Here is a 23,392-nt window from a genome sequence, read left to right on the forward strand (position 1 = left end):
ACATTAATTTTCTAATCACTGGTTTTAAAACCAAGAGTATCAGAATGCACGGAAGACCCAGTTTAACCCAAAAACTTCCAAAAACCCACAAAAAAAATTTCTGTGTAAGACTTGCAGAGAGGCGCTTCACTCAAACTCTTCCTTCCCTTTCTTGGTTACATTTAATATTTTCACTTATTTGGATATATAACCCTGGTCACCACACTGAGCTCACAATTGATTACCATTGCTACAGAACAAAATTATTAATTGCTAGAACGTGAGAGAAGTTTTCAAATAAATAAAGCCAATAGCCTATAAACCATACCCAGTCCTCTGTATCGTGAAAGCTGCTGGTAGATCTGTTTCATCCTCTCAATATTCAGACGGCTTGCCTCGGCATGATTTACCATTGGTTTGGGATAATTAACTCCTATAATACATTTTGCAGCCTTCTGGATGCTCTCTGGGGCATTCCAAGGATCATAGATGTATTTTGCAGGATAACCTCTAAGTACTGGCAAATAACGTCTTAAAAAAAATAAAATAAAAAGGTCATTGTAAGTGTAAAGCCACTCGACAGTTTAAGCAACACCCACGAATCGCTGCAATTTCTGGATTGTGAGATACCTGATATAATCCCCATTTGGGTCAGTTCTTCTGCCAAAACCCACTGGACAGTAGCAGTGAAAAAACTGCTGAAAGAAGGAACTGCAGGATAGCCACATCCAGCTTCCAGCATTCACGCTCCAATCCGCGTCAAGTAAGAGCTCTTCAAAGACCTTAAGAAATTAGAGCAACAAGTTAGTCTGAATATGGCACAGCTTTGAGACGCTTATTTTTTCAGGAATTGTTCTTTCTGATTTCAGCAGAGGAAACCCAGATCTTCAACACAGCAACACTCTCTTACCTGGCACCATTCACAGAATGCTCAGTACACAGTTGCAAATACGTAACCTAAATGCCCAAAGTCAAGAACAGAAGTGCGATAGCCTGGTTTGGCTTTTACCCTGTGAAAAAAACCTTGTAGACATCTCAGAAAGCTACAAGCAAGAAGTTACACATTGTTGCATAAACACATCCTTAAATAAATCCCCAAAGGATGGCTGGAGCCTGATTGTTTGCAAGCGGCATTTGTTCCTCTTAGAAGAGTTGCTTCATCCCATTACAATTGGGTAAACTTCGCAAACTTCCAGAAAATAGGGAACATAAAAAGCACATTTCAAACTAAAATTCTCAGTCTGAACAGCTCAACTTGCACAGCACCTTTCACTGTGTGAGGAGGCCCAAGAGCAGAATTCAAGAGCTTCAGGGTAGCACAAACGTTCAGAAGTTGTATTCCTGAAGGCCAACAGTTTATCTAGTAAGTCACCATGCTGAGGATGCACACTTACATCCCTGGAGGTACGTGAACCACCACATGTGCTGAAGAAAGGTGGGACAGATAATGAACTCTGATCTGAAAACAGTCTTTCGGGTAATCGCTACTCCTATTATGTTAAAAATAATGCACAAGGAAGTTGAAGATTTATGAGGGTTTTGATTTAAATCTGGAGCTCAACAGTTGTGAAGCATTCAAGTTTCCGGCATTGATTGTTTTTAATTGTTAACACAGACAATACTAACGTGTATAAAAAGAAGTGTCTCTGCCCAGTCAGATCACTAGCAATACAGGCTAACAAGAACAAAAGAGAAGCCTTATTTTTTGAAAGAGAGCATTCAAGTGCCTTTTATAAAAAGAGTGCACTAAAGTAGTTTCCAAAAGAGATGCTTATTTAATACATATTTTTTTCAAGTTACGATTTTATTTTCAAAATTGGATTGTCCCCAAATATTCCAAAGAAACCATCATTTTTCTTCACGCTAAGACACTAAGACTTAACATCTTACTACTGCCACCCAACTTCAACTAATATTATTCCAATATAAAGTCTAAATAAGGTAATACCATTAAACAAGGATATCTCTTTCTACATATATTCAGTAAAGCATTCATTCTACAGTACACACTGAATAAATGTTACAAAAGTATCTTTACCTAAATATCTGCAACTATTTGAAAAAAGTTTGTTTTGAAAAATAAGATTTATCTTAAAACACTTTTAAAAAAACATTTCAAATAGTAAGTGACTAATAATGTAACAATATTTTTAGATGCACATTAAGTGCTAGCACACCACTGTTCCACTAGATGCTGCCATGTCATAAGACTTTGGAAATAACATCGTCACGGAAGGCCAGATTAACTTTTGCGAGCTCAGCTGTACAAATTAAACATCCTTCCACTGCACAAACCTGGGCCCTCCATATACCCACATTGTTTCAAATGTAAGAACAAATTGGCATTTATCTGTAATACACAGCTTTGTTGTTTGCCTGAGCTACCTATGTATGTGCACCTTCGATGTCTTTATCTATGAACTGTAAAAGGAAAATTCCTACAGCAGCTTATGCTGTTATGTAACTAAGACAATTTTTTTTTTTTTTTAAATGAAAGGTATTTGCTTACAACTGATTTGTTAAGAAAGGTGACATTTTGTAGGGTTATATATATAAAAAAATATGAGGTCACAATCTTGATGACGGGTAAATTCTTTTTTAGATTTCAAGAATAAAAAACTATTTTTAATTGATTAGCATTGCTCAGTAAAAGATGTGCTACCCTTCTAAAAATGTGAAACTGATTCAAAGGCTGAGATTAAATTATTCCATTCTTTTCTTCAAGAGACTGACATTTGTAACTTGAACTTCAGCGTCTCTTAGATACTTGCATAGAAATTAGTTACACTGAAACTTCAGCCAAATCATGTTGCCCATACTCACGCTTCTAGCACTGGGTGAAGGGACAGAAATTGCTGAAAAGAGATTCTCAGCTTTTAGTTTTGTCCCTTTAATTCCTATGGTGCAGACACGAGATGTGAACAAAAACTGTTCACGTAGTACGACTGGAAAGAAATTTCAATTACAAGAGTAATCTATGTTATTTGCCAAGATTTAGGAAGAAATCTCAAATTTAGAAGAATCACAGATCTATTCTGACTGCAAGAAACACTCTAATATTCCAATAAAATGGGAGCATTCAACAGGTAAAGCTTCAGCACCATTGGTTTATCAGAACCAATTTAATTTTGGCCACAGTTTAAGGTTTAAAATTCAACTTACACCACACAGTAACAACGACTGTAGAATGACTGACTATTTGAAACTAACAGGCACTTTAAGAAAATCAAGAATAAGAAACCATACCTTCATTCCTTCTTCCCAGCTAATCCAGAGGTCACCTCGAGTCAAAAAGCATGCTACAGCATGCCGGGCTAAATGGTGAATCCAACCTTCTTGACGAAGCTGCGTCATAATTGCATCAATCCAAGGAAAACCTGTCCTGCCTTCTGCCCACTTGGCCAAAGCCTCAGGATTCTTATCCCATGGAATTTGAACACAGATAGGATTCCCCTCCATTTTATCAAACCGTGGATTGTTAGTTGCTGCTGTGTAGAAAAACTCACGCCATAACAGCTGGCCATAGAGGGAGAGGGGAGGGGAGCTGTTCTTTTTTACCTGAAGATCATCATTAAAGGAAAACATGTTATTAGAAGAAGTAGGGAAAAATCATAGCATCTAAGAACGTGTATCTGGCTATGTAGAAATCATACCTTTTTGTACAGATCCGTTAACTTGAAATAAAAGAGACGACAGGACAAACAGCCAAAGCGGAGGTAGGGACTAAGCCCTGTAGGACTTGCCAGAAGGGAATTTGCATTCATTCGTGGTCTTTCAAAGTTTGCTACCCAAGCCTTAAAAAAAAACAACAGAACACACAGCGACATCAGACTACAGGCTAGGTAGCAACTCGTAAAAATAAAGGGAGAAATCACGCACTGTCTATAACTGAATCCAGACACTGGAGAGATGATCATGTTACCTACAATATCTATGGGTTCCTCTTGAATCAGTGGAATGTCTAGAAGATAATTAATCTACATGCAGAAGGCATGAGCTGTCTTCCAGAACTATCTATCCTTTTTATTTTTTAAATACAGAGGAAATCTGGACAACTAGCAAAGGTTATAAAAAATTCAAAGTTATCAACTTCAAAGTTATAAAAAGTATATTTCAAGTAAAATTCCCTCCAAAGAAAAAATTATTTTTTTTAGTAGAAAATAGTATAAGAGACTTTCTCTAAAATTTAAATTAAAGACAAGCTGCTATCATCTTTTAAAGCTAAGAAACAACAATTTGATTTATAGCATTATTTTGAGGCCTTGAGTTCAAGTTTGTGTTTGTGATTTTTTTTTTTTTTAAAACTAGTTGCCCAATTCCTTTTACATTTCGTTGCAAAGAGCAACTCTGTTTCCCAGATATGTCATACTTGCAATAATTTGAAACATACCTTTCGTTCTAAATGTCTTTCCAATCTTGTGAGAGCTTCTGTTTCTCCCCCTGGCCACACTGCAGAAGGCAGACCATCTGTGTCGAAACCTGAAAAGCAAATTGAAACAAGGAAATTCCTTGTTTGCTTATACTGCAGGGCAACAAAATCCTAGAACATTGATACTTGACTACGTTTTATTCTATCTTGAGAATAACCCTAAGTTAGACACACAGCAGAATACAAATTTTAAAACAGTATGCAACCAAGTCTTATCAAAGCACATTCAATACCTCTAATTTGCAGCAAAAGTCAATTTTTACTTTTACATTTACATTAATTTACATGCTGAATGGTCTTACTTTAATTCTGCTTCTGTTTTTTTACACAAAGAAAGTGAACTTTACCATTTTTCACATTATTTTCAAGTTCTCAGCTCTGCAATACATGGGCTATCCCAAAACCACAACTTTTTTTTTTTTAATTGCAACTAAACAGCAACAACTGCTATTGTAATTTATACAATGTCTAAAAACTTTTCCCATCAAGTGAAAAACATGAGTGCTATTTTCACAACATTCCTAGGTTTCATTGACCTTGACTTAAATAATAGATGGGGATTTATTGTCAATTTGATGATAGACACATACTTGCCCTACAAAAGATGAAAAGAAGGTAACAGGATTTCTCCCACACCTCCCCAAGATGGTTCACCAGGTGCATGATAACATGTTTGCCTACAGTTTAACCTCTGTATAGCGAGATCCTCTCTTCTTAAAAAGGCTTTAAAAGCAAGGTCTGTTGTAAGAGCGTTCAAACAGACTAGACAGAGCATTCTAGCTTAGCCAGAATCTGTCCAGACCCTTTTGTTAGCAATTTGGAGGTCATAACACATTTGCTTGTATTTCAGGGTGGGGGGCAAGGAAACAGGAAAGAGGGGGAGGGATTCATAGGACAATACCTTGATACTATTTCTTAAAATTAAATTTATAGAAACTTAAGGTATATTTTTTTAAAAAAAGTTTCTAAAATAATTATTTGAGAATTATTATCTTTTTTTCTGGCACTGCAAGACAAGACTTTTTTTAATTAACTTGTAAAATGACAGATTAATGATGTGAACTACAGAGATACCAAATGCATTTAATACAAAATGAAGTACCAAAGACTTTTAGTAGCTTAATGATTATTTGGTACCATGGGAAAATGGATACGCTGTATTACAAGAAGCCAAACAGTACTTAGTGTAGTTTGATCTATCTGACCTCCCATTTAAAAGAAAACAACTAGAGTTGGTTACCTTTTTTGTTCCTTTTGTACGTCATAATTGGCATCAGTTTAACAATTAACCATAAGTAGAACCTCTCTTGTGGTTATTTTAAGTGTTATGCTTTTAGTGGTACATTACATCTTACTTGTTTCACAATGTGAAAACAATCTTAGAACATACCTAGCTCTTCAAGTGACGGGACACCGTATTTCTCATCATGGTCATCAGAAACTGGAGTAGTACATTTTTCCATTACCTCTGGGGTTATAGTCTCCACTGGCATCTCCAGTGGTTCCATTCTACTAATTAGGGTTTGGAATCGCTTGTAAGTAAGAGGAGGCTGTCCTCCATTTAATTCTATTATTCTGGATTGAAAAAAAAGAAAAAAAGAAAAGTAGTACGTCATACTATAGTATATAACAATTACTTTTTTTAATAAGATATACACACCTATACACATACAGAAATACCTTCTTACCTGCCTCTAGCATGTTATATAAAAATCACAGATATACATGGCAATCCAGACAGTTTGAACTTTAATTTTACCCTCCTTTTCACCCCAGTAGGAAGACATATAAATTAACTGTTTATGACCAAGTCAATTATTCTTCATTCCCGGGCTGAGTCAAGTCCCTCAAGAATGACTAAGTAATGAATATGGACAGCTCAAGGGGAAGAAAAATACAGATCAGCAAAGCAGATGAGAGACCATAGCTACATAAAGACACATTCGAGTCACCTACAAGACTACACTATTTGCATTAAAAAAATATATCTATTTTTCTATTCTGGTATTGAGAACAGTATTCAATATTACAACTGTCTTAATATTGGGAAAAATTGAGCTGTATTTTATACACAGTGGCTGTTGTAAAAACACACAATTTCCATATTCTGCATTGTCACCTTAAATATATCTAAAATCTCAGAAACAGGAAAACTTTAAAGAAATAATTCACAAAGTGGTAGATGGAACTGACTGTTCATTTGGGGAAAGGTGCTTGGGTGGGGACAGAAGAAAAGGAATTTGCAATTTAGGATTAAAAATAATAATCAGGTATTCATTTCAAAACAGTAAACAATTCCCTTTCCCTTCGTATGTCTAGCTGCCTCTCATATATTGGCTTGTAACAAAATAAAATGGGCATCTACCACAATAAATTACTCAATGTTAAGAGAAGCCAAGTCATACTTTTGAATAGTTTGTGGATTATGTTTCTATAATAGGGAGCTAATACTAATCCATTTAAATAGATCTGTGGAAAAATATAAACAAGACATTAAGTAAGGCAATGCAGGGGTATCAAACAATCCCCACTTACTTATTGGATACATAACTGATAGGAAACAGTTCTTGAAAAATAAAGGACTTTCTGCTAACTTGCGTACAACAAATGAAATAAGGACAAAACAATCTGACAAAACAACTGAACAACAACAGATCTTATTTGGCAGAGTTACAGGCATGTTTCACTATCTTCATTATAAAGACAGATAATTAATATGACCATTATTTTGAAAAGAACCCCAAATTGAAACTGTATTTCAGATAGTTATGTGTCATTTTTTGGAGTTGCAAAGTTCTACTCAATAAGTAATAAAATTTGGATGGATGGATAAGAGAGAAACATAAAACAAATTCGTGGTCTTCCTAACTATAAAGTGCTCTGCGTAGAAAGTAGACAAATACTATGTAAAATTCATAATTTTTTTTTTTTTTAAATCAGATATAGTGGTAACTTACTTGTCTAGGTCATATAACGTGTGGGAAATTCGAACAATGACCTCCACTCCAGCTTCACTAGCAAGCTTCTTAATTGCTGCATCTCTTTCCTTCCCAAATGGTTCAGAGTCGTATTCAATAGAAAGTTTAGCAATATTCCATTCCTGCAACACAAAACAGCAGGTCCTTCAGCAACTTGGCTGTTTGATGGAGGGTGAGGGAAAGCAGAATGGGAAACACATGGACAAGATGGAACACCAGCTACTACCTGCAGATAGCTGTCAGAGACACACAAAGGCCCAAAATACATTTAGACACTGAGACTCACAAAAATAAAGTCCAATGTTTTGGCATTTAAGCAGGAATCAGGCATAAAAAACTGTCTCTATCCGTCCCATTACTGTGGGCGCACACAGTAATGGGACAACTTCTATGCAAATTTTGAAAACTCAGCTCTAACTCTAGGATCCATATACCACCGTAAGAGACACAACAGAAGGGAAAGATGACAGAGACTGTCTTCTGGACATTAATCAGCAGCAGTATCTTCCTCTGCAGAACAGCTTTTCACATATGCCTGTCAGCTTTAACAGCAGAACTGAAGGGGGGGGGGAACGACACAAAATAACACACACACCCCCAAAACAAACACCACAAACTTTCCTTTCCTTTTCCAAAACCCTACCCCTCACCCACCGGAATGGGCAATCTTCAAATTCTCAATTTAAAAAATAAATAAATAAATAAATAAATCTGTCTCCTAAAAAGAGGACACCTTCAAGTCTAATATCCTTTATATCACAGATGCTGTTACCAAGGCCAACAGTAACAGGCAGGGGAAAAGAAGCAAAGGAAAGTATCATCTAGCGGCTAAAGCTTCTGCAACAGTAGGAAACTGGAAAGGTGGGAGTACGCATAGAATGATCCTAGAAAGCCATCCTGCCAATCAAACTCAGATAAATACCTTTCTAATCCCTTAGATTCTTAATCAGTTGTTCTAAAGACACCAGCCAGACTATTTCAGAGAACTGGAAGAACACCAGAGAGACAAGGGGCACTCTACGCTGTTCACCTAGGGTGCTGTTTCACTTCTGAACGCTATCTCTCTCCTCGATGAAGCCCAGGTACAACCCTAAGGATAGGCAATTCCAAGGAGTGCTTGCTCTTTGAAAGAAGGCTTGGCTCCTTCCATCATTAAGTCTGCCAAGACTGACCCAGCAGGCCCTGAATCCTCAAGCAACCTCCTACACCCTCATACAACATTTATTTCCCATTTCATAATGTAAAACCACTATCTGAAAAGTTGCAGCAGATATTTTTTCTAAATCTTTCTTTCCTCTGGCATATTGAAAGGAAAACTATAAAAAACGTGTCGGAGAGCCAGAGCCATGTCCTCAAGGGAGCCAAGGAACTCTGAGACAAGTGCTACGTGATGTGAATATATCCAGATCACATCAGCGTGATTTAGGTACTTAGAAGAAGCAAGGACACAAATCACTTTGCACATACTGCTGCATTCTTTTAGCAACACTGATGCATTTAAAGCATTAGAGATTGTTCCAATACTATTTTCTTTATCAAGCCAGTCCCAAAGAGCTAAAGATATAGAGCAGAACAGGACAAATTGAAGAGAACGAGGCAAGAACCAACCAAAACTTGACTGGTTCAAGTTAACCAACAGGCACCAAGTGGGTACTTGCTACTAGTGAAAGTTGCAGTCAGATAGAACCACCATCCTCAAGAAAAAAAACCCCAAACAAACAAGAAAACCCAGAAGAATTTTGCAAAAGACCTGCATAGTTCACAGGTAAAAATATTCTGTCTCTATGCACTAATCTAGAGGATGACAGCCTGCTGCTGCTATTGGTAGCAGTATTAACTGGTACTGCTGAAAACATGTGACATTGAACTCAGCGTCCTAAGGGAAGCGAAACTGCTCTGAAGGACTGGAAAGCAGAAAGCACAGAGTTATATATACATACATATATACACACACACACATGAATGTTAGAGCCTAAAGGTCCTTGAGGCCTTTTGCAAGGATAAAGATCAATCAGTGCTCTGCCTTTTGAAGGAATTGTCCTTCAGCCTGTGAAAAGAGAGCCCGACCAAGAAGCAGCTGTGAAACATTCATCCCCAGGATATCGAAAGATGCTGGCATCTGTGATAGGGCTCCTGACACAAGGCTCTACAGAAGTTCCACTAGCTCCTATCTATCTACCTCCTAATCTCCTACCACTATTTACCTAAAATTATTTTCTCCCAGCCAAAAAACATCTACATGTGTTCTTCAGGGTCAGGATCATCGCTCGCCTTTGAGACATTTAATGGGGATGATCTGAAAAGCTTGGTTCAGTGTTATATGCCCTTCACTGCATCACAAGTGCCTGATGTACAGCTACTGGCAAAAGAGATTGTGAGACTAATGATGAGACAGATACAAGTTCCAGGTAGTCCTCAGCCAAAAGTTGAAGAAGTCCTCAAGAGTTTCAACAATGTCTCTTATTTGTTCAAGGATAGAGGATGTCCTGAAAAGCCCCTCAGTGAACAAATACACGATAAAGACACCTTTTGGTAATTCAAGAAACCAGAAGACATAGACAGATGTGAATGTTCTTTTTTGATAGCTGTATACTGTCTATATGACAAGTTATTTCATTACTTTCTCAGCACTAAAATTAATATTCTGAAAACGTAGCACTCCAAAGCTGTTAGGCATAGAAAGATCAGCCTAATAGCAAGATCTGAAACAAGAGTTGTCAGAGTAGCCATTAAAGTATTTAAGAAAACTTGTCACAGGTCACTCAAATCCAAGCGGCAGCACACACAACAGCAAGATCTTTGCCCCTATTTAAATGCAATCAAACCAAATTTCTCAGGCAGATATAACAAGCTTGAATATCTGGGGGGTTGCAAGTAGCAACTAATGCCACAGTACTCCTGCGGGAAATTCTTCACTGAGGGGAAGTCAAGAAAAGACCAGTCAGAGTGTCATCTGGTTAGCATTTTGCAACTAAAGCACAAAAATGAAGACAGAAATGTGAGTTTTGGTTGAGTTTTCAGCTTGGTGTTGAAGACTTGGGAATAAAAACAGCTATTTCCCCTCCCACAGTCTTGCTCATCTCAAGTGACCTCAATCCAGTCATTCCATAAAAACTTTTAAAATCAATCTGCAAGTTACTCATTTTTACTATCCTATTGTAGCACTGTTACCTTAAAAACACTTATTATCCATGGAAGACAAATTAATATCAGTAACAATCCCTCAAAGCTTTAATTTGCTCAATAATAAGACCCCTTCCCACAAAAGCCTTTAGCTTCTTTGACTAGAAATTGCTTTTTGCCTGCACTGTGCTTTTACCAAGGCTACTACCAGCAAAAAGCTTATTAAACCACTTTTAATGGCCAAAAAGCAACCACAGCAGATATCCGGCCTAAATAAAACACTGCTTTTACAGGTCAGGCTTTGAACCTGGATTCATGTGCACAGAATTATATTTCAGTATTTCAGAGGGAACCTGAAAAGGAAAATTTAGTAATATAAAGCGCCTACACTTAGCAAACGGTTAGAAATCAGTTCCATTTCTGGAAAAAAAAGAAACCAAAAACTGTAAAGTCTAAAAGCAATTCGGTTCAGTTGGTGATATGTACATTAGAGGAGAAAACTCTAAATCTAACAAAAACAACATTAAAGAGAACCTGCAAGGATAGTTAAGTATTGGCACGTACAACAACTTGCACTGAAGTATACAGCACAAGAAGTATTCCAAGTTGAAATTAGTTTGTCAGTCCTACTGATGGATAGAAACAACTGCAAGGTGGCATTTACCTTAAAAAGTCTGGGGAAAACATCTGCTGGCTGTCCACGAATAACAAACAAACGTGAATTCAGTTTCCGTAGATTGGCATCAAGATCCTCAAGACATTGAAGCAGGAATCTGCAAGGAATTGTAAAGCAGCATTTATTTTCTGAGGTAAACCAGACAATTTTACAATAAGGGAACCATGCGGAACAATCCAACAAAGATCATCAGACCTTCAGTCTTCGGTGCGCATTTGGGTGATCCATGCATGTTCATATCCTAATTACACTTAGTTTACAGTAGTTCAATACTATATAATATATTCAATGATACATAATTCAGAAAACTAAACCGAACTGTCGTTTAAGTTTTCACTTCAACACTATTCAGCTCTGAAATGGACTAAAACATACTCAAGTCTTAACTAAAACTTTAAGTATCTTGTCACTCTACAGAAAAAAAAGCACACCACACAAAACCCCAAACAAACAGACAGTCAGCTGTTGGCATACTGCTACTAAACTTATTCCAAGTCCTTCTTACAACACAGCAGCCTGAACTGTTACTAAAAACAGCATACTAGAGGTCTACATGGTCATAATTATCCCTTTGGCCTTCTTTTATAAAAATAGCCCTCTATATAACATAGTTTCATGCATCTTGCAACTGAAAATGCATGCTCACCTGAATTATTTAATGAACAAACCAGCAAACAAGTCGGGGGAAAAAAAAAAAGCCCATGAAGGAATGGGGTAGTGAAGATCTGCAAGTCTTCAAGAGGAACAGGTGGTTGCACAAAGGATACTGAAACAGGTCCACATGTGCAAAGGTTCATTACTGGGTACAGTACCTAAAAATAACTCCTATGGTGAAAGTTGTTTGGGGGAATAAATAAAAACAAAGGAAGGAGAGGAATAATGAAAACTCTCCCTTGCGCCCAGCCAGAGAGAGATGCTGGGAGTCCCCAGATGAGTCCCCTTCCCCTGGACTCCTCTCCAGCGTAGCAACTGCCTCCTCCGCAATATTTTTCCTCGTATCAATAATATAGTTTTCACCAGGAGCTGCTCAAACCCTCTCGGCTGTTCTTACTTACAATGCTGTTGGCACTCACCAAAGTGCGTGTTGATCAGGGCAGATGCTGAGTCAGAGCCTGCTGGTCATTAACCTCCGTGCACGCACATTATTGGATCCCCTGCCATAAACCAAAAGCTACACCCAAAGCGGGGGGGGGGTGGGGTGGAAGAGAGGAGATTCCCACACTGCAGGCCATTATTCCTGAAAGTCTGCTGTAACGACACTATGTGCAGGTGCAAGGCCAGGAGGATAACACCACAGGAGCAACAGGAGACACTGTGCCCACAGCCTGGGTGAGAAGGTGTGGAGCTACCAGGGAAGGGCAGGATGCACAACGGCAACTGTCCAGAGCATTACAAAGGCAAAGGCGCCAAGCAGCCAGGTTTAGTAAAATCATGAGTTCATAAAACACCTAGGTTTTTAAGAATGAATCCTAAAAAATAACCAGTTACAACGAAAACGCTACACTTCTAGGAGGGATATAGCATGTATGACTGTTGTAAACCTACCAATATTTTTTGTATTTCTTAGAGACTTAGCGATTTATAAGTGATGCCCACCTAACACACATTGTCCCCAACTTTATACGGAAAACAATTAAACATTAATATATAGAAAGCTGGCAGGAAAACCCCCTAGCTCCTATTAAATGCCAAAAATGTGTGGCTCGCTTGACCTGAAAGGGTAACAAAAAGCAAGCAAGTCTGAGAGGAAGCCAGTGCACAAGAATACAACTGCTTCTTGGCTGGCAACTGTGCTTTTATGTTTAACGACTGGAACAAGCCAAAAATGTCTAATTCTTTCACTTAGCTAAGTTTTATTTTTAAAAGAACTCCAGAGTACCGAGATCACGAAGGATATGCTGTATCTAAAAAGAATCTTCAATATACTCATTTAGTTAGAAACCACAGAGTAATTTTAAGAATCAGATGAGAATTGATTCATGCTTCTGTCAGAGAGAACTTGGGCCTCATGTTCCCAGGCCAAAGTCACTTCCAAATGAAGTCTGAGAAGTACAGCTGCATTTTATTTTTTGTTTTTTGGGTTGTTTTTTTTTTGAAACTTGGTATGACAGACCTTATCACTAATCTTAACCATGTGAATCTTGCTTTCAAAGAGTATGTGCCTTCACAAATTGCTATGAAGACAAACTGCAATAGCATCCCTGCTTACCTTTGGAACAGTCCAGGAAAGGTTCAGGTTTTTTTGTTTGTTTGGTGGAGTTTTGTTGTGGTGGGGGGGTTTTTTGTTTTGTTTTGTTTTTTTAGCATCATATCACAGAATATAGGGAAAGAATATGAAGAGAAATTAGTGACATAAAATGCTCATAACTATTCAAAGTAAAAACCTGTCTTCTCGGAATTTTTTAGTGCTTTCATGATTTGCATCTCAGTTCCCTCTAATTTCTCAATCTCTTTCCTTCCTACCTGACTGACCATAACATACAACTTCTAGCCTGGACTTGGCACAAAATCCTATTCAAGAAGATTACATGCACTGACCCAGTCTCCAATTCACATCCAAGATCCCTAAACTTGCCCTTAATACTGTTTAATCTCCATTTTGTTGGTTGCCCAAATCCCCTCTATTATCTCTCCTAACTATCTCTCACCACACTCCTGCATTTCAATCTCCATAAAACTCTTCCATGTATTTAACAAACATAATGGTGTAGACTCAAATTGTTAAATATATGTAGGAGGGGAGCGGTAGAGTGGCTGGGGGAGACACACATTCCCCTTACCTGAACAAAAACAGAACAAATAAAAAACAGCCAAACCACAGAGTCTGAGTTGCTAGACTGCCACTGAAAGCATATTGTTCAAAAATAAAAAAACAAATTAAACCTTAGTGACCCTAGGATATCTACAGTAACTGCAATGCAAAAGAATACTGCTTTTGACTTTCAGAACACAGATTCAGTTTACAAGTGGTTACTCAGAATAAGCATGCAGTTTATTAAGCATATTTTAATCTTTCAGTTGGATCAAATATGTTTTAACAAAATATGCTGCAAATAATTACTCATCTATTGTTTTCACCAACTATATTTATACTGTACTACATCTAAAGGCATTTTAGAGTCTGGGGACTGAATCTTTCCAGTGGTGCCCAGCAACAGGACAAGGGGCAACGAGCACAAACTGGAACACAGGAAATTCCATCTCAACACGAGGAAAAACTTCTTGAAGGGTGACAGAGCACTGGAACAGGCTGCCCAGAGAGGTGGTGGAGTCTCCTTCTCTACAGATATTCAAAAGCCGCCTGGATGCGTTCCTGTGCAACCTGCTCTAGGGGAACCTGCTTTGGCAGGGAGCTGGACTAGATGAGAAGGTCCCTTCCAACCCCTACCATTCTGTGATTTTCTCATTAAAGTGTTAATAAAATTTGTCAAAAAGGAAAGCCATTACACAGATGTGCCTTGCTCAATTAAAAATTAACCTTCTTAAATCATTGCTTCTAGATACAACCGCTACCAAGAAACTCAGTTGAATCAACTACTTGTCATAACCAAAGTTTTCACCTCTCCTTTTTCTCATGAGTACCTTTAGAAGTTGCAGAAGCAGCACAGCATCTTTACGATGGTTAAATACATGCTAATTAACACCTCGCTTCAGGTATATCCAAATTACTTTGAATTTAAGGAAGGAAAATTCTACCTTTCAGAACTTCTGCATTCATCTAACACATTAACATATGCCTATGTGAAGAGGCCTATATGAAAGGAAATTTTTTAATTGCACCATCTCCCTGGGACGACTTCTAATTTCGGCACTTTCTCTGATTTTGGCATGGCATTGTAATGCACTGCATTTACCTCCTGTCCTAGCAAATCAATGTTTCATCTATAACACACACAGGCCAGGGAGGAGTAATAACATGTCCACAACATGCACGTCCCCACACATATTAAGCACACTAATAGAAAAATAATAAAATAATAATTCTCAGCATTCAACACAGTGTCACAGTGAATCATTATGGGATCTGGAAGAGAAGAGTTTTTAGTTTTCCAAGGTATCATTTTGACTGGTAACACCTGTTTGCAATGAAAAATAGTTCTGAATGACTCTAACCCCATGTGGGGGCACTTACTGCAGCACAGCAACGTGCAGGCATTTTGCTCAGTGCAGACGTGCAGATATAATTAAGAGCAGCATTCTAGCACAGAGAAGGCAAAATTATTTGAGCCTTATCTCTTAGGAGTTAACGCCAATATGCACACAAACATGTTCCCTTCACAGTACAACACAAATTAAAATGAAGCGTAAATTAGTCTGTGAACTGAAACCAAATATAAAACCTCCATCTCACAAAAAGTAATTTTGTTTCACTCTATGAGCTCTTGAGGAAAAGTTTCTTCCTAGCAGCCATGAAGTAAGAGCTACTAGCCTGGAACCCTATTCCACTTTACACTAAAGTCTGGCAATTAGGAGCTATTTAAATCTCCCCCTACAGTAACAAGTTGTGTTTCTGAGTCTGCAATATCAAACAACCTTTTCCTCTCAACCCAACAGTCAATGGGAAAGCACTTTCTTTTTCACTTTGAATTAATATAAAAACTACATGACATGATTCCGTTAAAAAGAAAGACACAAAAAGGATGCACAGATACTTTTTATCAGATTAGAGCATCGGCCCAGGTTTCTGCATCTGGTCTTCAACTTCCCTTGGACAAACCAGAGGAAGGAAAAGTTCACCATTGATTTCACAGCAGCAAACTGTTTGAGGTACATGCACGACTGAGACGATGGAGGGAGGCAGAAAAGACATACTTATTGTAACACAGGGAAGATGCCAATGCAAAACATACCTGTCTCCAAGCAACATTCTTAGGGAGCATTACACACATTTTGCTCAGGGTCATCTAATTATGGATATTCAGAATTTTCACGAAAGCTTCTGAAGACCACATTCTTTAAGAGACACCCACATAAAATCTTGGCTGTTTGCTCCAAAAAATTCCACAATCTTCCCTGCTGCCAATCACGCAGTGTCTGCTTGGGGTCTGAAATCTAAACGTTCTGCCCTCTTACATCTTAAGAGCCACTGCCAGAAACTTGTTTGTATAATACAGAGCATAATTTTAGCTACAATGTAACTGAAATAAACCAGCACCATCAAGGCAGACATTCAAAGAGGTAAATAACTAATTGTTAACACAGTTAACCATTGACAAAATAAACAAAACTAAGCAGCACATCATGCAGCCTTCCTGGCTCTGCACTATTAACATGATTGAAGACTTTCTCCAGGGAAGAAGTCAGAAGCAGTCTGTTAAAAAGGTAGCATTTTTACCTAGGAGGAGACTTTCAAGAAGGACGCTTACAGACACACCGTTTAAGGCTACTGTTAAATCCTGTTTGGGGTTATTTTTAGGAGTAATAAACACCCAGAAACCGTAATCACATAGAATCACCCTTGCCAGTATGAAATGAGGACAGTTGCTGGGAGTAGAGGGGACTTCATAAAATGCAATGGCTTCTCTTTCAGGCATCATTCACATCTGAAAACAGTGGTGCTAAGCCATTAAGAATCAAGAAACTTCAGTTTCAGGTTTTTTTCTGAACTGATCCATATTCTGAATTTCACCATTAGGCAAGGCGGGGGTGTTAGACCCCCTACACACAAAAGACAGGAATCTAGTCAGGCTTCCTCGTTCTGAGGAAGAAATTTAAAAAGTGGATTGAAAAAGAACAGCATTAAAACTTGTTTCATTCCTAAGTTTTATTAACACTTTTATCTAGGACTGGTCAACTTCCAGCAACTCATCCAAACTTCTGTTTAACCAATCTTTTTAATTATCTTCTATCTACCCACTAGTCCTCCTGCCAAGCCATTGACTACAACCTCTCCAGGGAAAGAAAAGCACCATCAAACAAGAGGTTCAGGTCATTACGGATGTTTGATTGCCACCCAGTCTTTGTCTATCAGAATTATCTTCAGCAGCCTAATGTCTGCTAGTTTTATTTTCCCATTCATTTCCACCCCCCCCCCCACCCCCCCAACATTGCTATCAGATATTCCTTCATCTTTTGGAGTTTAGTAAAGCTGGATTAAATAAGAAGAAAGAATATTACACACCATATAACATCAACCGCATTTTTTATTTGAGCGAGTATAGTTTACAGCATTAGACCCAGATCGTATTAATAAATTATGCAACATTTATTTCTCTTCATGGGAAGAGAAAGAGAGTGAGCCTTTCTTTTGTACGTATCTGCTATTTTGCCATATGTTCAGTTAGCTCATTATGAAAGTACAGTGTCATTTAGGCAAACATATTCCTCATACTAGCTTCTACACGAATCATAAGGTGGATTTCATCTAACACCAAAACAAAGTATGACACACTGAGAAGTATCTCAAATTTGAGGTATCTATATAAAAACATTTAATATTTTACCAGTATATTTTCCTGTTTGATCGCCACAAACCAAATGTGTCTTGGCGCGAGCAGTATATTCTTATGAAACTGTAAGAAGATTAAGCTCAGACAGGATTTAAGTGTTATGTACACTCCACCGCATCCTTTGGCAGCGAGCCATAGTAATATTTTCCTATTACCAATTCAAGGTCACAGAGGCATGCCTTATTGTATTACATTGTTTCAGCGAATACTGCATACAACTTCCACATCCTAAAAAGGTATACAATAATACATTTCATAGAGGTATTATCCTTTAAGCTTATACACAAGAGCAGGAAAAAGTTCACATTATTCAAGTCTAGATACTTAAGTAAAGTGGCTGCAGGAGCTAAATCTCCTCCAGGGTTGCTTTACAGTCAGTTGAGGAAAAAACAGCTCCTTTAGACAGCAATCTGGGACTTCAGCATCTCTCATAGCCTAGTGAGAGCTGATTCACATGCAAAACCAAAACTAAATACAGACCATGAAGTGCATCACTTGGCTTTTTCCCTCTAATATTTACTACTGTTATAATTTTCAAGCCAAAGCAGAGCTGTACTGGAGGAAGAATGCAAGATACACCCAAGCCCATGGACAGCTGAAAGATTCATAATTGCTGTAGAAGAGATTCAACTCTTTGAAAAAGGATGAAAGAAAGGGCTTTGAACAATAATTGAGACTAACCAACATTTAAAATGTAATCTCTCCAAGCTGAGTCCTATTGGGTGCACCTTCTTTGAAGCTAAGTAGTAAAGACCATTTCACACACAGAGCGGGACTATACCAACTGCAGCAAACAATACTGCTCTATTAAGAACAAGAAGATCATTTGAATCCAACCTAGCTTACATTGAACACAAAGCTAGCATTTCCTTACGTATCATTCCTCATTAATTTCTCCCCAATTGAACCACCTTTTCAAGGTTAGCGTTCCCCAAAGGAAGAAAACACACAAGATTTTTGTTGTATTCAAAAGACATTCATAATCTCCCACACAGCCATCTGTATTTGCTTCCTATTTTGTGAGCCATACGTCACAGCAAATAGTTTATTTAGCTTCTGTAAAGATACGGATCTTAACTCCAAATTCAAAGGGCACCTATTATTCATCTAAACTATTCCCATATAACTAGCAACAAACATCTCAAATTACTTGCTTGTTACAAAGGTCAGCCTTCTGGCGGTACGAGACTAACAGGCTCACAGCTTCCTAAACCTCTCTCCCAGGGTCTTCCATTCTTTAATGTATATATTCTGTGTTTATTTTTCTCTAATCCTCTAATTCCAATCTGATAAATCAAAGTCCTTATTATTTGACTTTAACTCCTTATGCCTACTCTTTCCAGAGAGAAACTCGTTGGATCCATAAAGGAGAACCCAAGAGCAAACAAATGTATTTGCAGTGGGGACAGCTGGGGAAATAAGACCTAGGAGCAAATTACAAAACTAAGTTACTTGAGAGTACAGACATGCTCTTATTTAAATAAATTTAAAACTCCTAGTTCTCATGTACCCAAGTTCTCTTATTTAAATGAGCAGCTCATAAGGCTTGATGTAATTAAACAAGAGCTGGCCTGCTTTATAAAATAGTTCAGTCACATTATTTTCGTCAATTTAAGTGGTCCATGAGAAAGTAACAGCTATGGCTCATTTCAAAAGAGCAAGCACGATAAGAGCACTATAACAAGATACAGTCATGCAATCGGATTCTGAAGGACAAATTTTATACTGCCCCCTCATTTATTTTAATAAAACTTTTTTACTTTCCTTACATTAAAGTGACCTCTTTAAGGTTATAATTACTGCTTATAAGATTGTGCACAGTTTTAAGTTTCCCAGAAATGAAACACTGTATAAAATTAATATATTTCTCAACTATGCTGTATAAATTGTGAGTCCTTAAGGTATAATTCCATCATCTCTGGCTTCTCATATCTGAAAAATCTATTAAACTAATAGAAGAGAATTAAGGATAGAGCTGAAATCTAATAGCAGGCACAGAAATTGGTAGAAAGTTTGGAAAACAGAAAAGAAACCCTGAAGCTATTCCTGAAAATATAAATTAAAACTGACTGGATTTCATCTCTGTGGTCCTCACCTTATGGTGGTCAGACATTCAGCATTATCCTAACTTCCCATTGCTACTCTTATGAATCAAGAAGGCCCAAACTTTCTGAACTGAAAATTGAAATTAGTCATTCATACCTGAATACAAGGTAAACATGAACAAAATGTGTTCAGGTTTTTGAGTAATAATCACGTAGAAAGAATCAACATTTTTTTTTTTTTAAATAATAAAAACACCCAAGTAACTGAAACACAGCTTTGTTTATTAAGCTGCCTAAGGCCAGAAAAACTCCCAAACTTTCTTAGTATATGAGTAGACTAATGGAGGTAATGGTTCACTTCATGCTGCAGAGGTCTTCCATCTCAAAGTCTAAAACCAACAAAAAATATGCACAGAGCTCAGTAACGTAAGCCCTGACATACAGAACTAAAATATTGCTCAAGACATAATAGATGAAAAAATTCAAATAACCTCTAGATAAACATGCTATCTTCATCTGCCACAACTGCAATACTGAAGGTCAGGACCAACACTGGTGTCAAGGACCAACAGAAAGTACCTCACTTCAAGTAACAAAACTAATCTTGAAAAATTACGTAGTACAGTTAAATAGAACATTCTGATAACTAAAAAGTGATATTCAATCATCTCTGCAGAAGTGACAGCAGTTTAGATGAAGATCTATTTTATGAAGAATGAAACCTTTATTAGAACAGCTGCATTCTTCTATTTTCCTCATTTTCCCTGTCTACCCATTCCTTTCAGAAGAAGGGAACGAATTAACAAAATTCACCTCCTGAATGAACATCAGATATTTTTTTACTACTTTGACTGATGAAAGAAGACAGGTTGACAACTGGAAAACATCATCCTACACAGGATCACTTTATTTTTTATATGCACATGGAAACCCCACCAGTTTAAAGAAAAAAAAAAGGGGGGGGGGGAACATGACTAGGGGGGCACCAAGCCCACCTTCCCAAAGGTGGATAAACTTTGTTGAAGACAAAGTGCTTAAAAGAAAAGCACTTGAGTATCAAGCAGACAGACTGTTAGCATTACAGAAAAGAGATACTCCTAAGAAAGAAGATTTTTTTTTTTTTTTTTAAACTCCAAATTATTTCTACGGATAAAAATGACGGCAGCATTTGTAGGCTCTGAACTCTGGAAACTTAATCACCATTGATAAGCATTATTGCTACGCAGAACCTTCAAGCAAAAAGAATTGTTCCCCACTAGAGGTCAAACTGAAGAAAAACAAACCTGATTTGCTTTAATCCCCAAACCTCCAACATCAAGGGGCAAGACCAAAGGAGGGGTAAATGGGAGGCAGGAGGGGAAAGCCTACAAACTCTGCAGCTTTCATGACCACATGTCTCATAACCTGATCATTTCCTTCTACCATTTGTAAGAAGAACATTTCAATATGAATCAACAAAAATAGTTTCCTAAAGTAGGTCGTTGCTGCAGCAACCAGGCGGCTGTTTGGACTACTCCCTGCCACAATGACCTACTTTTCCAGTTATATGTAACCGTTGTAGTAGGAGCCCAATTTCTCCTTCCCTTTGGAGCTCCTCCAAGAGGATTCCCGTACCAGGGCCGAACTTCAGTCCTAACCGGGACAGAGAAAGGCTTCAAGCAGGTAGAAACGGCGGATCTGTTCTGCTCTTCTGTGTTCTATTTAGAACTGCTGGCTGCTAAAGATTAAATGAAACCTAATACGTGCTCAGAGTTCAAGAAGTACCAAGCTGATGTTCAAAACCGGAGGAACTGATAAAAAAAAAAACAAACCAGAAGGGCAAAGTGTCAAAAGGAACAGCAGCTCTTGAACAACGTGTCCCCTGCCACAGTCAACAGCTGGCAGCAAACTCCAGCACAAACAGGCTGCTTCAGTACTATCCCAGCACAAGGACATATTCCTTTATTACAGGTCTAAATAGTATTAAATCTGCATAAAAGAAAAACCCTTGTGAATGACAGGTAAAGCTAACACCTTTTAGAACCCTATCTAACACTGCATGGATGGTGGAGGGGGACATACAAAGGTACCAATGCGAACCCAGGAACTAACGTTGACAATTACTTAATTTCCTGTTTGCTGTTGCTGTTAATGACCATTAGCCTTATGGCAAGGGAAAAAAGATTACCAGTGTAACTCTTCATTGCACCACATCTTAACCTCATGAAGAAAATAGCTTATCTCTGCAGAAATAAGCCCACAAGGCTTCAAACGTCAATCACACTGACTTGTGCAAAGATGCTTTTTTGATCAATTTATGTAAACCCTAAGTTCAAAAGCTTTCAATTCGAGGTAAAATTTTAGAGGCAAGCACAAGCGGCTAATACTTCCAAGCAAAAGACAACTCATTCCAACAAAAGGCAAGTTAAGCATTGCAATACATTGTACATCCTAATTAAAACTTGGATTAACAGAAAGATTCTGGCAGATACAGCTCATACTACGGAAGCAGAAAAACAAAGCGCATGCACCAAAGCTCTCCAAAGTTTACTTTACCTTAGGTCTTCCTAAAACTTGTAAGTTCAGCAGGAAAACACACTGGAATTGATGACAATACAGTACTGCCAGTGGAGAATTTTTTGAGATTTCCCCCATGCTTTCACTCGGGAACAAATCATTGTAATGAGACAATTACTCCTGCGAACCTCACACTCTTCAAACAGAACAGGGAAAAAATAAAAAAACCCTAAAAATTATTTTTACTTTATCATTGTACTTGACAAGGCATACAGCAACAGCTGCAAAGGTAGGAAGAAAGATGGACTAGTAGCAGAAAAAAAATAATCTTAGAATTATGAAAAAAAAGAAACAGAAAAGCTGCTGCTGCAAGAGCAACATCTGATCACTACTAACACTTTTCAATTTGAAAGCGTGACCTCCAGTGCCAAAGAACGCAAGCTCCATTGTGCTGTCTCATATGGAAGTAGTAAAGAACTGGAGTAATACTTTCAGTAAGTGCAGCATTGAAGAACTTTTCTTTGGCAAACTAACACAGTGTTTCAGAGTTGGCACTGAAGAAGAGAGGTTGCTGGAGTTCTGTTTGAAAGAAAGCAGAAAGCCACAATTTAAAATGTAATAAGAGTAAGATCCACATTATCCACATAAACCCATGGTTTTCTTCATGATTTGGAAGAAAAAAAAAAAAAAAAAACTAGCTCTGAAATAAAGTACTTCTCACCAGTAAATTTATTGGCAACTAGCTTACAGAAAGGAAATTTCAATTTAATAAAAAAAACCAAACCAAACCACAAAACAAAAACCTCTGCTCACTGAAAAACCACCAGGACTATGTGATCAATACTAATTTTTATACAGGTGTACTCAAATTATGACAGCCTTGAAATAAAAGAGGAAAATATACCAAAATGATAACTGACCTATCAATATCACATCAATTTAAAACTTCTTCCTTTTTCATAAGCTGATGAAGCAACACATTAGTAGATGTTCACAGGTCATACCAGTTAAAGACTATGCTGGAGAAAAGAAAATTAAGTCATTCATAAAAAGTAATTTAAAGAAGCATTTACAGGATTTGGGATATACTGCATAATAGCAGGAAACAGCAAACAGCTATGTTGTCTAAAAAGAAACACACATAAAGCACAGTAAACCAGATCTTATTAAGCCTGACATCTACTGAAAAAATAATGATGGAAAGTCACAGGAATTAT

At 37.7% G+C, this 23,392-nt stretch overlaps 1 protein-coding gene across 2 annotated transcripts in view; it reads right to left on the reverse strand.

Annotated features, from left to right (window-relative positions):
* Window positions 1–23,392, reverse strand: part of CRY1 (cryptochrome circadian regulator 1) — a 38,894-nt gene that overhangs the window by 6,072 nt on the left and 9,430 nt on the right. For both annotated transcript variants that reach the window (XM_074580702.1, XM_074580711.1), the window contains exons 2-9: window positions 11,174–11,282; window positions 7,366–7,508; window positions 5,799–5,983; window positions 4,370–4,458; window positions 3,633–3,773; window positions 3,226–3,537; window positions 610–761; window positions 308–510 (exon numbers count right to left, since the gene is read on the reverse strand). In XM_074580702.1, coding sequence (XP_074436803.1) covers window positions 308–510; window positions 610–761; window positions 3,226–3,537; window positions 3,633–3,773; window positions 4,370–4,458; window positions 5,799–5,983; window positions 7,366–7,508; window positions 11,174–11,282 — 1,334 coding nt within the window. The remainder of the gene's footprint in view (window positions 1–307; window positions 511–609; window positions 762–3,225; window positions 3,538–3,632; window positions 3,774–4,369; window positions 4,459–5,798; window positions 5,984–7,365; window positions 7,509–11,173; window positions 11,283–23,392) is intronic.

The sequence above is a fragment of the Larus michahellis genome, chromosome 1 (genome assembly GCF_964199755.1).
Source record: "Larus michahellis chromosome 1, bLarMic1.1, whole genome shotgun sequence".
Classification (NCBI taxonomy): domain Eukaryota; kingdom Metazoa; phylum Chordata; class Aves; order Charadriiformes; family Laridae; genus Larus; species Larus michahellis.